Source organism: Corvus cornix, chromosome 20 (assembly GCF_000738735.6).
Source record: "Corvus cornix cornix isolate S_Up_H32 chromosome 20, ASM73873v5, whole genome shotgun sequence".
NCBI classification, from domain to species: Eukaryota; Metazoa; Chordata; class Aves; order Passeriformes; family Corvidae; genus Corvus; species Corvus cornix.
Window position 1 is genome coordinate 12,123,125 of NC_046349.1, and position 15,231 is coordinate 12,138,355.

The 15,231-nt window shown below is 44.0% G+C and overlaps 2 protein-coding genes across 4 annotated transcripts in view; one reads left to right on the top strand and one right to left on the bottom strand.

Moving 5' to 3' along the window:
- Positions 1-15,231, bottom strand: part of SPO11 (SPO11 initiator of meiotic double stranded breaks) — a 224,753-nt gene that overhangs the window by 29,380 nt on the left and 180,142 nt on the right. The gene's annotated exons all lie outside the window — the stretch shown is intronic.
- The window catches only part of BMP7 (bone morphogenetic protein 7), a 42,969-nt gene continuing 35,479 nt past the window's right edge, over positions 7,742-15,231 (top strand). The window contains exon 1 of the mRNA XM_039563431.1: positions 7,742-8,255. Coding sequence (XP_039419365.1) covers positions 7,742-8,255 — 514 coding nt within the window. The remainder of the gene's footprint in view (positions 8,256-15,231) is intronic.

A 15,231-nucleotide genomic window follows, 5' to 3' on the forward strand; every position in this document is an offset into this window, starting at 1 on the left:
CTGCTAAACTCTTCCCAGAAATGGCAGAGTGCCCTAAGGCCCCCGTCACATCACGGAATTTTTAAGGTGTTCTGAATATTGTGACTTTTCTCCATGATTTAGCCTTTATTCAATATGTGCTTCCTGTCTTAATGGATGTTCTCTCTTCTCTGTCCCCAATCTCTTCCTATCTGTTTCCAAATAAAGCAGTAGCCCATGCTGTAAGTCAGAAATACTCTTATTAAATCCGATAGTAGAACACGAACCCCAAGTCCTCTCAAAAGAAACTGACATTTCTGCTTGCAAATGTAGCCAGTGTAATTCCCAAATCGTCCAAATTAGGGACTTTTGATGCCTGACTTGTCATCATGTCCCAATTACAGACAGTAAGATGCTCCGTAAACAGGTTTCTGTTGAAGCGGAAGGTCTCCTGTGCTGTTCTCCTCATGTATTCAGGACATGGAAATAGGGAGAGGAATAATCAGGAAGTGATTCAAAATCTCCATAGCCCTCATCTGTGTGAGGACAGACTGCCTGTGCTGCACGTTTCCTGCAGTTACTCAGCTGGAAGAACAGGAGTTTGGTCCTGTGTGGTTTCAGTTTATCATCATAACTTCAATTCCTGTAAGCATTAAACAGCTGAAACATTTTCCCTGTTAATGATAAACACGTTATTCACAAAGATGAATTTTACCCCCAAAACAAATGTGAGGATCTTTCTGGAATGTAAAAATCTTCTCTGGATTTTTAATTATCATAAGCTTAACAGATAGCAACTTATCCCAAGGAAATAAGTTAAATTTTTGTATGGAACTCTAAATAGTCTATTTTATAGCTCCTTGATTTAAACAAACAAACAAACGAACATACAAACTGCTTCCTTCTGCTCTTTTCCCGACAATCCAAATATTTAGTACTCTTTATAGGATGCTAACTGTGGAAATCCATGCTTTTAAATTATGCTTTTTGGGTGCCTTGAACAACAAAAACAACAGATTCTGTCTTGCGGTCAGACCACCAGAGCGGAGTGAAGTGCAGTAACTCTGAGAGTTTCTGCCCCATGTTCTGCTCTGCTTGTCCTTTTGAAAGGGGGCTCAATGAAGAGCCTTGTTGAGACCTCCGCTGGTGCCACTGTTTATAGAGGGGGTCATTAGGAACAGTTTAGTCAGAACAAAAGGGGTTTTGTTTCTATTGTCCCGCTTGCAGTTTGACGATGTCTTAACTGAAAAATTATCTTAATAGTCTAACAGTATATATTCGCCTATGGGGCTCAGCAGCAGAAAGGGCTTTGGATGAATGCTGAAAAGATGCACTTGACAAAGCCAACTCAGTGCACGCTGAGCACCATTTAGGAAGCACATTTTTTCTGACTGAAAACTTAGAAGTGCCAGTCTCGGAAAGATAAACCCTTACAGCATTGCACTTACAACTAAAGCACCCTCCACAAAAGGGGCAGCAGTGACACCAAGCACTCCACACTCAGCCGCGGGGAGCCCAGGGAGGTTCCTGGGTGGCTGTAAACACGCACACCTCCACCTGCTCACACAGTGCTGCACCAACACACACCAGCAGAGGAAACAGGCCCTTCAGATTATTTTAAAATCCTCGGGATAAATGATTTTGTGCTACTAAAGGTCTGGGAGATTGCTTCATGCAGCCACTTGTAATGTGGCAAACCTCCTCCCTCGGCCGGACCGGGAGCTGGAACCTTTCCCCAGCCCTGGGAACTGGGGCCAAGCTGTGCTACCCTGCTCTACTTGGGAGGGGATTTTTTGTGGCCAGGGCTTTAGAGAGCCAAATGAATCTCCAGCTTCCATCTTGCTTCAGACTGGTTCAGAAACACTGCTATAAATCACTGCAGATATAAAGAAAGTTATTTTAGAGGCAGAACCAGAGACAAAAAAATGCACATTGTGTCTCTGCAGCCCCATGCAGCTTGGAATTGGGAGCTCGAAACTTCCAATTGGAGTGGGTCTAATGTGTATTCAAAATAGACTGTGAGAATAATTGTTCCTATGGAAATGAAATATAAATAAAAGTAGGAGCTGAGACCATATAAGATAATGTTGGACCAAATTCTGTTTCCTGCTTATTTAAATGCACGAGATAAGCCTCAACAGGAGAGAAGCTGTGGGCTGCAGCTGTTGTATATAATCCTGCTTCCTACAGACCTGTAAAACCAGCAGTCTCCAAAGATCTCTCTGCTCCAGCAACACGAGTTTTATGATTCAGGGGCATGGTACATATGGTTCAGCATACACACCCCAATTTTCCATGCAACCTCCCCTGTTAGGATTACTAATACTTGTGGCATGAGTAGTTTGTACAGCAGCTGTGCAAGGGTTATGCAAGCATTTATGTACACATTGGAATAAAGGCACAAAATAATGGTTCTTTTGAGGTATTACTCTGCACCTGCCTGGAGAGAAAAAGTAAAGCCATCCAAATTCATCCCATTGCATTTACAGGTCAGGATCAGTTATTCGTTCCCTTTGAAAAAAATGAATATGTTTTATATGCTTTTTGTTCAGCATAAAAACAGCAGACATCTCTGCCTTTAGTGAATGCAAACAGCAGCAAACTGAAAAAGACAAAAATATGTGTTAATAAGAAGAATCTTGAATGTCTGTAGGAGCAAAGATCATAATTTATTGTAAGAAAATGTCACAACTAAGCAGATTTTTAGAGGCACATTTCCAAGGTGCTGTAGCACGATTCAAATCCGCTCCCAACAGTGACGTCCGAGCTCGTGCCCAGCATAGTTTTCACAAATATAAGCCTGAGATTTTAGATGTTCAGATTACAATGTTACCAATGAAGGAAATACCTGGACTTGTGCCAAAAGTGTCAACCAAATCAAGTGTGCACACAATAATTTAATAGTACAAAATTAAATTCAGTTTTCTTTGGGCTACTTTGGCAACATTTGAGTCTACATTAAACAATACTCCTATGCTGTATCTGTGCTGCAGAAGTATACTAGTTACATAAAGTTTAAAGACATTACTGAAATACACTGGTGTACATATGCACATTTACAAATGCTCATAGCAATATACAAACATATATCAAAAATATAGCACAGGCCGATATTCAAATTGTATATAAATGTACAATAAATGTAGCACTGCGAAAGTTTCAGTGACATGAACTCATTTCTAATGTTCTCTGAAGTCAATAGCAATAAAAGGATCCCTGTGGAGATCCAGTTTTATGAAGTGAAGGGCTGAACTGTGAAGGACTGGACTCTGTCCACCTTCCCCAGTTGACGAACATTAAATTCAGCCCCATAGTCCCATTTCATAAATCCTAAAATTCTATTTTAGCTTTCACTGCCATCCCCAGAAGTAATAATGCCTTTTTCACACCCCAAAACACAGGTTTCATTTCTGACTCTCCTCTGACGAGTAGCATTGAGAATCAATACTTAATTTTTGTAACATGGTCAGTATTGTCCAACACAGCACTGCTCAACCCAGATCTGTACAAATTCCTGGGTTAGAGCTAATATAATGGCTTTATCCATAATGTGATTAACTTCATGTTGGTGAATATGTTCTCAGTAATAATGCTGGAGAGATGAATAGAAGCTTTTGGTAAGAATGACCCAATATAACATAAAAAAAATACATGAGCTAATTATCTATTCTAATACAAATAACAATGCTATTATTTTTGCTGTATAAGTGTTTTCTGTGCAAAGGGCATAGACAAACAGTTCAAAATTGCCCAAACACATGCTATTTTAGTGGGACTATTTGGAAGGAGAAAAAAGTTTGCTATAATTTAGGACTTGCACTTTGTTCAAGACAAATGAGAGAAGATGCAAAACAGAATGGGAAAGAACCATGGTTAAAGTTAAAAAGAGGACATGAAAGTAGGAAGACAAGGAGCTTGAAAATGAATCAGAAGAAAAGAGGGAAAAACGCTTTGTGTCTGATTTTTGAAAAGTCATTAAATTAGTTTCTGAGCAGAGCCCCCACTTTTTACTGCCCATTTAGTAAAAATGAATGCAAATGGCCAAATTCTGCCACTGGCATATGCCTCAGATGGGTACATGAGGATGACAAACAAATTCACCAAGCACAAACCTGCACATTTTTGCCCAATTCTTGTTTTGTAATCAGCCCCTTTATTTATCTCCTAGGTACATGCTTTCAAATATACCGACTTCCACACAAACAAAAGAAATGGTAGTGGCTGGTACTAAACTCGGGTAAGAGTGTGCACACAAAGCTCGTGCAGATCAAAACGTTACTCAGTTGGTAATGCAGCTTGTGCAGAACCCCAGAAACATTGGGAGTTTGTTTTTATAGAAATTATCTGAAGCAGCAAGTGCCAACAAACAGGGATTACTTCATCACAAGCATTTAGTTTTCCTTCTCAAGAAGAGGAGGACACACTAAAGAAGTAGAGAAGAGTAAGAGGAAAAACTGGTTTCTTAATTGATCCAGGAAGGAGGAGGAAAAAGACAGTGACATGAAGGTGCCAATATTTCAGCAACCTGTGTGGAACTGATCCTACAGGAAGCAGGATAGGGTTTACACAGCAGGCAGGAAAGGAGGGAAGAGAAAGACGTTGTCCATGAGAAAAGGTACAAACTGGATTGTCTTTCTGTTTGAAAGGTATTTGAAATTCAAGCTCAGATCTGAGGGCTGAACTACTGCAGTTGGGGCTGCATCATCCTTTAATGTATCCAGCAGAATAAATGCTGCCCTTTGTTGTGTCCCAAAGCAAGATGAAGGCAAGAGCTGAGGACTTCACATCAAAAAGTTACTCTTTAACAAATTCACTTTCTCATCCCACGCTGCTGGAGTGGTTTTGTTATGCTGTTTTAAGCACCCCCATTGCAGACTATCGTGCATTTATTAAAAGCTGTACTGGTGCAGCAGGATCACAGAAAATACCGTATAAAAGAGAAAACTTTCCCAACTGTTCCCACAAAAGCACAGGATACAGAATATAAAAGCAACATTGCCCCTCTTCTAAGAGTATATCCTGCATTAAATCAGAATATAGCTAAATGTGGCCTAACCCAGACAACTTAAACAGACAAAACAAGAAGGAAATAGATTCAAACATCACTTTTTCAAGAAATTTGTTAAATCAAGGGTCTCAAGGTTTACTTTTTGTCCTCTGCTCTTTCTCCAAAGACACCTATAGCTCCAAGAGCAGTTACCTAAGGTATTAACGAGTGAGCAGAGAAACCTCCCATACTTTTCTTTCTCTCAAGCCTGTTGCGATTCCAGAACACAACACTGACCTCAAGTTCAGCCGGTTTTTAAATGGGAGCTTCAAACAGTTCAAGTACAAGTAATTTAGGCAGCAGAGGCACCTGCTCTCCTGTCCACTGTTCCATCCTTGCAGACTTTTTAATCTCATATCCATGCCAAAGGCAAGGCTGCTTGTCCTCCTGCTGCTTGATGAAAGGCCAACACTCACAACTGTGGAAAAACAATCTACAAGGAACAAAAAAGGAAGAGAAATCAAGTTGTCTGCAGCTGAAAGGGAGAGCAGAGAGATCCCAAATCATCTGTCTGCCCTTCCTATGGCAGCCCAACCCAGACACCCTCTCCTTGCCCCTAGCTGTGCATTCCTGTGGCCTCCCTCCTTCCACCACAACATGGAGTCAGGCAGAACAAGGAGCTGATCCAGCAGAAAATTATTTCAGCAAGACAAATATTCAAATGGTTAAAAAAAAAATCTTTTAAAACCAGAATCAGCTTTCTGGCCTGTAAGTGTTGGTACCAGCACTGGAGAGGGGTGGGGCTACCCAGCCGAAGGTCCAGACTGGGGTGGGATGAGAAAACAAACATCTTTCTCAGGGGGAGCCTGGCTTTAAATCAGCTTAAATTGATCTAGAAACCACACCCTCGGCAAGAAAAATTTAGGCAAATACATGCCTGGTGAAGAGCAGGTTAGTGCTGCTCCTCAGGAAGTACAAAAGATGCTGGAGAGTTTGATCTTAAGTGGGCAGCCAAAATTCAACTACTCTGGTGTTTTCATCGGGAAGGCAGCAACAGGGGCGATTTTTGAGCAGCCCCATTAGCACCAGTAAGTGCAGCAAGTGCTCTCATGATACATAAGGTGAATGTGGCTTCACAACCTCTCTGACCCCTCCATCCTCCCAGAGCTTGAGCCATTCCTAAACATGCGTTAAGTCTGAGCTAAGGGTTTAATGCTGGTTCCTCCACTATTTCAATAGTGCCGTGAGTCACCTCGATGCCTCAGTTTCCCTGTTATTAAGAGGTGCACATGCATGTATACAAACACATCAAATCATTCACCATGTTTCCCATGCAGCTTTTTGACTGGCTACCTGCTGTTCATGCCAGGAGTTTAAACATAAAGAACTAAAAGAAGTGCTGAATATTAGTTTGTAAACGAGCTGCAGGATCTGGTGCTGGATACTACTGGATATTGCTCATCTGAAAATATTAGATGAACAATCTAGCAAAAAAACACCCCAAAAACTGCTGAGCTCCTTTATCCTCTACCCCTCTTCCTCCTTTGCCCAAGGAATGAATCTTAATGTCAGCATAAACTCAATGTATACATGTATGGTTTCTGAAGTTACCTCAGGCTGGATTCAGTGACCCAAATGGACCATCCTGGCTTCCCCTTCTTTCCAAGTAAGATTTGGGAAGCATTAGTTTACATTTGTTATCTGAGATTATTATTATTACTAATTACTGTTGTTGCAAACATCTACTTGGGCTAATTGGGACTGGGGCTCCATTACTGTAGATATTGCACCCACCGAGTTTAAAAAGTCATGCTTTAAGAAGTTGACAATCCATTTCAAGGCAGTATCCCACAAAGGCACATACCAGCGAGCAGAAGGAAAGGGGAAAGCAAGGGTGCAGGGTAATGGAATGGCATAAGCCACCCGTGTGCACAGGTTGATAGCTTCATTTCAAGTAAATGTTCCTGGATTTGCCATTCTTGGAGAATATCTCCCCCTTCGGATTTCTAACGCTCCTCCATTAACTCTCCCCACTGCCGGCTGGAAAAAGTGACCCGGGGCTCTGTGCACAGGGATATATACATACGTGTCTATGTACGTGAATATATAATCATCACGTTTTAAATTATTTAATGGTGTTGGTTTTGTCACGGACAGTCTCTTCTAATCTGTACTTCTTAAAAAAAAAAAAAAAAGGGAGTAGGCAGGGAAAAAAGTGTGTACGCGTGCTTGTGCAGACAGCCGATGTACTCGCATCTATAAATTCTGCGGGAGTTTGGGCCCCTTCTTTATACATAAACCGCCCTCCCTCCTGGGGTGTCTTCTCCTTATGACGTTCACGGTAATTTAGGCGCTTGGGACCGGCTCAGCCTCTCGCCGAGCCCGCAGCCTCCACAAACATCCTGAAAAGCAACCTGAGCAGACGTCCCTCCTCGAGGCAGTCCCAGGGATTTTCTCTCCCAAGCGGTTTGGAGCGGGCGAGCGAGAGAGAGCGCTTGGGTTTTGCTGCCTGCTCCTCCCACCAGAGACACCCTCCCGCCGCTCCCCGCCGAGCCGCGCCGCTCACACGGCTCCGCCGCGGCGTGCGGGACGCGGGCAGAGCGCTCCGCTCCCGCTCCCGCTCCCGCCGCCGCCGGGGGAAGCGCCTCGGGCCGCCGCCGCCGCCGCCCCGTCCATGGGCCGGTGCCGCTGAGGCAGCCCCCGCCGCCGCCGCCGCCGCCTCGGGCCATGAGCGGGCTGCGGCGCCTCCGCGGGGGCTGAGCGCGGGGCCGCGCCGTCCGTCCGCGCCCCCCGCGCATGCCGGTGGCGGGGCGCGTCCCGCGGCGGGGCAGCCCCGCGCCCCCCGCGCCGCCCCGCAGCCGCCGCCGCCGCGCCGCGATGCCGGTGGCGGGGCGCGGGCAGCCCGCCTCCTGGCTGCTGGTGCTGGGCGCCGCCGCGCCCGCCCTCTGGCTGCGCTGCGTGCTCGCCGACTTCACGGTGGACAACGAGGTGCACTCCAGCTTCATCCACCGGCGGCTGCGCGGCCCCGAGCGCCGCGAGATGCAGCGGGAGATCCTCTCCATCCTCGGCCTGCCGCACCGCCCGCGGCCGCACCTCCACGGCAAGCACAACTCGGCCCCCATGTTCATGCTGGACCTCTACAATGCCATGTCCGTGGAGGAGGGGGCGGCGGGGGCCGCCGCCGAGGACGGCGAGGGCTTCTCTTACCCCTACAAGCCCATCTTCAGCACCCAGGGGCCGCCCCTGGCCAGCCTGCAGGACAGCAACTTCCTCACCGAGGCTGACATGGTCATGAGCTTCGTCAACTTGGGTGAGTGCCGGTCTCGGCGCGACTGGGTCCGGGGCAACCGGGCAGGGAACCGTGTCAGGGGTAGGCTGGAGGGGGGCCCTGGCCACCGATGGGAGGACAGGGGCTGGTGGCGCAGGTGGCCCCGGCTGGGAGCTGTTTCCCAGCGGGTCAGGTGGGTGACAGCCCACTTGGGCAAGGAAGGGCAGGTAGCGGCCCTTGGAAGGATGGCTGCTTTGCCAGGCGGTAATTGAGCGGCACCGACGGGGAGAGCGCTCGGAATTCCCATCACAGCGTTTGGACAGCCACGAGCTCTCCCCACGCTCCACACACGCCGACACACTGAGGTCTTTGTCGTCATCTCCCTTTGATAGTCGCTGCACTTCAGAAATTGGATTTGCAGGTAGGAGTTTAACAGGACGATTAGCAGGTCTGCTCCACATCCCACACTGCCAAGGAAGACGCGAAACCCAGGCAGGAGCACGGCACGGGTCCCGCACAGCTCCCGGTGCCGGGCTGGTGCTCGTGCGGGATGCGGAGCCATCAGGGCTGGGCGCACGGGTGGTTGGGATGGTTCCCCGCGGCATCCCAGCGCCGCGCTCCCGCTCTGAGCTGCTCGCACATGTTTTCCTAATGGTTTGGGAGGGATTCCACAGTAAATCCTTATTTACTCCTGTAGCTTTTCCTGTTGACCCCAGTTTATGCCGTTAACTCGCCTCTTTTCACAAGCACATGTGGATGGGTTTATGCAAACGATACGAGAGCTGGCACGCTTTGTATGCGCTTCACTAGGCCTCTCTAATTGGATGCCACGGCCCAATCTGATTTCTATTTGCTCGCTGTAGATCGCACACCCGTGTGGACTGACTTGGCCGGATTTGAGTAAAACATTGTCAGGGTGTGCATTCTATTTTAAATACATAATTAGAGACCTGGCTCTCTCTATCCGTTTTTAGACCTCATCATGTGCGGCTCTTAAACCACACACGTACAGATTGGGTGCCTGCAAGTTCAAGGCAGAACCTGAATTGTATTTCCAAAGCAAGATCAGACTCTGTCCCAAACAAGTACAAGATGAGCACAGCTCTGGCACATAACCTGCCAGGAATTGCAGACCCGCATCTCCAATAAATCCATTAACACCTTTATGGATGTCACTGTTCTGGACACTTCCACTGTCTGGAACTTCAGAGGCAACAAAGATTAAATCGCCACCTAAACCACCACCTCTCTAATCCCAGCACTTGAACTAACTTGAAAAGATCAGCAGCTGTAAAGGCTCTGTGACACACGTTAATAATTATTAGACACGGTAGCCATCCCGACGCAATTCTTGCATGATAAGGAGCCACGGGACGCTGTGGGAGAGCTCTAGTTTGCATGAGCTGCACCTCCTTATTAACTGCCATAAGCGTCACAGTGGGAAGCTCGGAATTACATCTGGCCCGGGGGCTGTGCTCTATGAGGGCTGGTGCTTTCCATTTGGAATTACAGTGTTTGTCTAGTCACTGCTGGATACTTAAGCTGATGAGCAATGATACATTTAAAATCAAATATTTGAGCAGTCAAAAGTACCAACGGCAGTCAAATATTTGACTTTAAAGATAAGGGTGACCTTGCTAACACTGTTCTCCGTGGTTCTTGGGTCCTACACTGTGTGCAGCTGGGTGCAAGGAAAGTCCTGAACAGAAGACAAAAGATGTTGAAGTAGCAATAGCAAAATTCACACTTCGCTTTCCATTTCAGTAGAGGACAGAGAACCTTGTGAAACATGTAAGTACATAATGGGAGGGAGTTTAGCTCTGCTCCTCAGGTGTAGTAATTTCCTGAATCATCAGTGAAACTGCAGAGCTCTTGTGCCACATTTCCGACGTAAGGAAGAGTCTCCTTGTCAGCTCATGTAAGAGTTATAAGAAAGAATTTATGTTCAGGCCATTGACTATTTTGAATACAAAGGAGTGGAATCCATCCAGAAATGCGAAATAAAAGTTGTATTTTGGGTATGTCTGTGTCTGCGTGAGAACTTTGTATGGAGCAGGTTTCACCTGTATAAACCATGACCCCTGGTAAGCAACATCCCCATGCAGTTTGACGACTGCAGTGGATACATTCACTCATTTCAACCTGCCAGGGTTTGTAATCAGCTTAGAAATCTAAGAGTGTTCTTTATGCAAAATCCTAAATGATCATTTTATTTCATTGCTGTCAGCATGCTCAGGGAGTAGTAAGAGTACAAGCAAAACCCAGTAGTTTTAAGGACAGGTGGAATTACTATGAGCAAGGCACATTTCGGAGGTTTATCTGTGCTGTTTTGTTCCCTTGTCAACAGTGCATGCCAGGACGAGTTTAAAAAGGACATAGATCTATAATAGCTTTCTTCATCGCTGTGCACACCTTTCATCCCATTATAGTCATGGCTCTTTCATCTTTATAGGACAAAGGCAGGCTTGTTTATGGAGGTTTTAATGAATTAGAGCAGCCACTCACTCCATATATAATCAAACACAACACCTGCTCTGAGACGTACAGTTTTCTATGACATTCAGGGAAAATTAGAAGATCTATTGTAGAACTGAATTTTTTTGGAGACTTTCTACAATGATCCCTTTTAAAGCAGAGCTGAATTCCTAGATGCAGACTGTCGTAAACTGTGTCCTACTTTTGTAAGAGATACTCTGTGAGCATTGCATTTCACAGGTAGGCTTTTATTACTGTACCAGAGCCATCACAATGAGGAAGTGTCACAGCATAATAAAGTCTCATTTTAGCATGGAGGAAGTAAAAACAAGTGAAGAAATAATACTTTTAAATATCAATCAATAATAAATGTTACTTCCAGGCTTCCAAAGGCTAATCTACAAAAGCACTTTTTTTTTGCCTTATTCGTATTCTTCATCCATCTAGTTGTACAACTTTAGAGGGAATAACATTTTTTTAAAAATTACATTGCAAGATTTACTGGGCTACATAGTAAAAACCCCACCAACACACCCCACACATTGCTTTCTATGGAGATACTGTGTATATTCACTCTGGAGAATTTATGCTGGGTATTGGTAGGGAGGAACCAGAATACAGGTGCTTGGTTTTAGGGAGCTTTGTAGTAAGCAAAGTTTTACTTACTGTAAAATCCTGACAACTAATTAGATTTAGATTTATTACCAGTTCGTTTACAGGCTACATTTTGTCCTAGCTTACACCTGTGCTAAGATGAATGGGGAATGGATTTGTGTCAAGAATGAAGTTATATGTAAATTAAAAGAGAATTTAGCTACAGTGGTCTGACTAAGTTAGCCAGTTAATTACTGGCTAATTTTGTAAAATTTACTACCATAATTTTAGCATTTGGAATTTCATTTCAGATCCTGTCCAAGTACAGCTTATAAACTGATCCATTTTAGGAGCTGAAAAAATGCAAAGCATTTTTTGCACAAGTTTAATTTCAAATTTATAAACAGCAACTAAGGAGTAAACATCCTCTGGATGACTTAGACCTTCTCTTCTAAAAATAATTGCGTTGTCCTTATGCCGGTAAACTTGCCTTGGTAAACAGACTTGCTCAGAATATTTTTAAAAGGGTCGGCACAAGTGATACGCAATTTGTTAATTTGTCTCGTGGTTGATTATAAAATGAACAACATTGTTTAATCCTGGCAAAAAAGGACGGGGGGGGAATTAGTCATTCTTGGAAGGAGCACTTGAAAGTGGCTTTTGTTAATATAAATCAAGAAGCTGAAGAGCCCCCAAGTTTCCTTTTATTTCATACCATCTGGCTATCCTTTTTGTTGACAAGTGTTTGGCATAGAGAACCATCTCTTTGCCCTTTAATAACAGGCTTTAACACTGTAGGGTATTAGAAAAAGATTCTATAACAGTTAAAAAATTTCCTTCGGGGAATACTTTATAAAGTGAGCACGGGCTGCAGGCATTTGCAGCTGTAACCTGGCTTGTGTTAAAATTTGGAAGGGGCTGCCTTGCATTCCAGCTCACTACAGGCCTTCATTGGTGTACAGCCAAAGGTTAATATAGATGTCACACAGTTTTTCTTTGGAGAGCCTCAGATATAAGAGTGCGCGTACAGCTGTGTTTTTAGTAACCCTTTCATAATCACTTCTTTTAAACCTCATTTTCCTGCTTATATAAATCAAAGATTTTCAAGGATATTTGACCTGGATTTGAACTTATTTGATCTTCACATATTTCCCACTTGAAACAAAGCAGATTAAAAGTTAGCCCTGGATGCCTGGTCCCGATCACATGGTTTGTCCATACATTAAGCCAAGCCCTCGGCTTTTTTTTTCCTTCTCTTCTGCCTAACACTGTTAAAAGCTCTCAAGCCTGAACAGGTACATCCCATAATTGTTTTGGGCAGTGTGGATATGTGCAGCACTTGGTGGTGTAACACTGGCTAAGGCAGAAAGCTCTCAGCAAAGGTATGAAGGACACTGACTGTGCAGCAAGTGACCAGCAGGTATTCTTTGAATGTACAGACCCATCCCAGAGAGAATTTAATTAATTTTCAAATTTCCAGGTGTAAAATGGCAGAGTAGAACTGGAACTATTTACCTCTGCCACGTGGGTGTGCTGGTAGCAGAGAAAGGAGCAGCCAAGGACAGATGTCCTTACACAAAGAAAAAGGACCTGAAATTGTCCCCATCTGCTCGCACCCAGCGGATTTATCCCAGAGCAGGGTCTTTCCTCTGTTCCCACACAGGCTGTCCTGGGGGGCTGAATCCCCCTCTGTGAGCTGCAGTTTAGAAGCCAAAACACAACGGCTCTTAAAGGGCTTTGAAGGAGACAAGCCTTGATGGCCAGGTCTTGTGATGCCGGTAACAGGAGCTGGGCACCAGTGGAGCGTGCAGGACCTGCTCCCAGTGCCCCCAGCTGTGCCATGCCTGTGTCTGTGTGTGTGCACGTGTGTGTGTCCCAGCACACCCCCTGCAAAGGAGCTTTAATGGGCTCTGCACAGGCAGCACGAAACCAGGCGCTACATTCCCTGGAAATAAGCCTGAAACACATTTTCGGGTCGGCGGGGAGAGATGTGTGAGAGAAGGTTACACAAGTGGTTGGAAACATTAATTATAAAAAAGATTATAACTATTAAAGCCCAGTCAGAGCTGTTGACAGGCTCCTTTTAAATAGGACACTGTGATGTTTTAGTTTAATACATTCTGGCAGTGTCACCGGGGTTAAGGCTAATACTGGGATGTGTGGATCCTGTCATGTTATTGTCAGGAGGAATGCAGGGATTAGGTCTGAGAGTGGCGGTGGGTGAGTGGTGCAGCTGTGTACACTTATTATAAAAGATGTAAGTCCCACTGGTAAAATCAATATATTAAATTGCAAGAGCCCCTGTTTTTAATTAGTTTAAATCAAATATACGGTTAGTGCCATTAAGGCTGCTATCCTTGAACCAAGTGAGGAAATGCTAACATTTATATGGAAACTGTTAATTTGTGGTTAAAATGATAACACATTTAGTTTTATGCCTCTAAGTTGTCCTAACTGGATGAATACCAGTGAGAAGTTGCAATGATGGATGAAGTCATCTGAGCAAGAACACAAGTAAGCAAATTTTGACAGCATGCCAGATAAAGAGACTACCTGTTGATATACAGCATTAAGAGACTATGATATTTTAAACCGTTTCCAGTGCTCCTCTCTAGGGCCTACATAAAAGTACTTTCATGAATTAATTGCATATATATCAAAAAATATATACCTTTACTATATATAAATAAAATATGCTATTTTATATATGTATATTTCTTCTCTAAATGGAAGAAACTTCTAAAGAAATGAGAGAGCTGTTTAAATTAGTTTCAGGATGAAGATCTTCCTTCACAACTGTTTGAAATAAAAAATAAATGAGACTACACATGAGGACTAATCACATGGATAAAGTTCTGCACATGCTTGAGTTTGGAAAAATGGAAGCCCAAGAGAAAATTCTTGGCTAGGTCTTCTTTGGTGTAAATTGTCAAATTCCTACTGAAGCTGGCCCTGTGGTCTCATTTATACAACTCTACGTCCAAAGTAATTCCCATAAACTCCCTCTTGATTTACATGAGCACCACTGAGAGCAGAACTGGGCCAAAGAAGTGCCCCTGTGTTGAAATAACGAGCATGCAGTAGTTTCTGCTAGAGCTTCACAGAGTTTTCTCTCCTAATCTTGAAATTGTTTCTGAGGGAAGTTTCCTTTGCTGCAAACAATCAAAACATGGACCAGCTCCTATTAGTCACTGCTTATCATTATTAGCCCAATCCATGTTGTTGAACTACAGCTGAATTCCCATCCCTGCAACAAACAGAATTTAGCAAATAATGTTTGACAAAAATGTGAAACTGATATTTCTTAGTACAAGACATATTTCATATGGAGAAACTTCAGTGCTGAAAGATTCGTGGTATCAAAATATCTGAATCATAGTACAAATAAACAGCGCCTTGTAAAGGCTGCGGGGCCAAATTCCGTGCTGGAGTAATTCCATTGAAGTCAGTGGAATTGTGCCAGGAGATAAACTGCCATCTAGATTTTGTTGGTGTTGAAGATTTTGTCAGTAAAAATCTTTGCTACAAAAAAGGTTGCAGGTAGCAAAGTTTGAACTAATTCAAAAAGTCCTTTCGGAAATCCTTGCTTTATTGATGAGGACCACAGAGTTTGCTGAGCCCCCCCTTTATTTGGGTGTATGTTCTACAATTCCATTATTTATACAAAAATATACCTGGGTGTAATCCCCACACACTGTGCCTTACCCCTTCTTTTAAGCATTTGTGCAATCCTTCAGTGGTCCAGACTGAGTGGATTGAATTAATGGCAACTTTAAAACTACAAGTTTTAGTGTAATTGCTTTATTGTTTTGGAACCGAGATGCTTACAATCCAGTTCCTGTGCAAACATGTTTTAATGTGTGTTAATGTGTTTCAAAACCAGACCCTCTCCGCAAAATTCTGCTTTTCATTAATTGACATCAGTAGCATGGTACAGTATTTCAAAGCA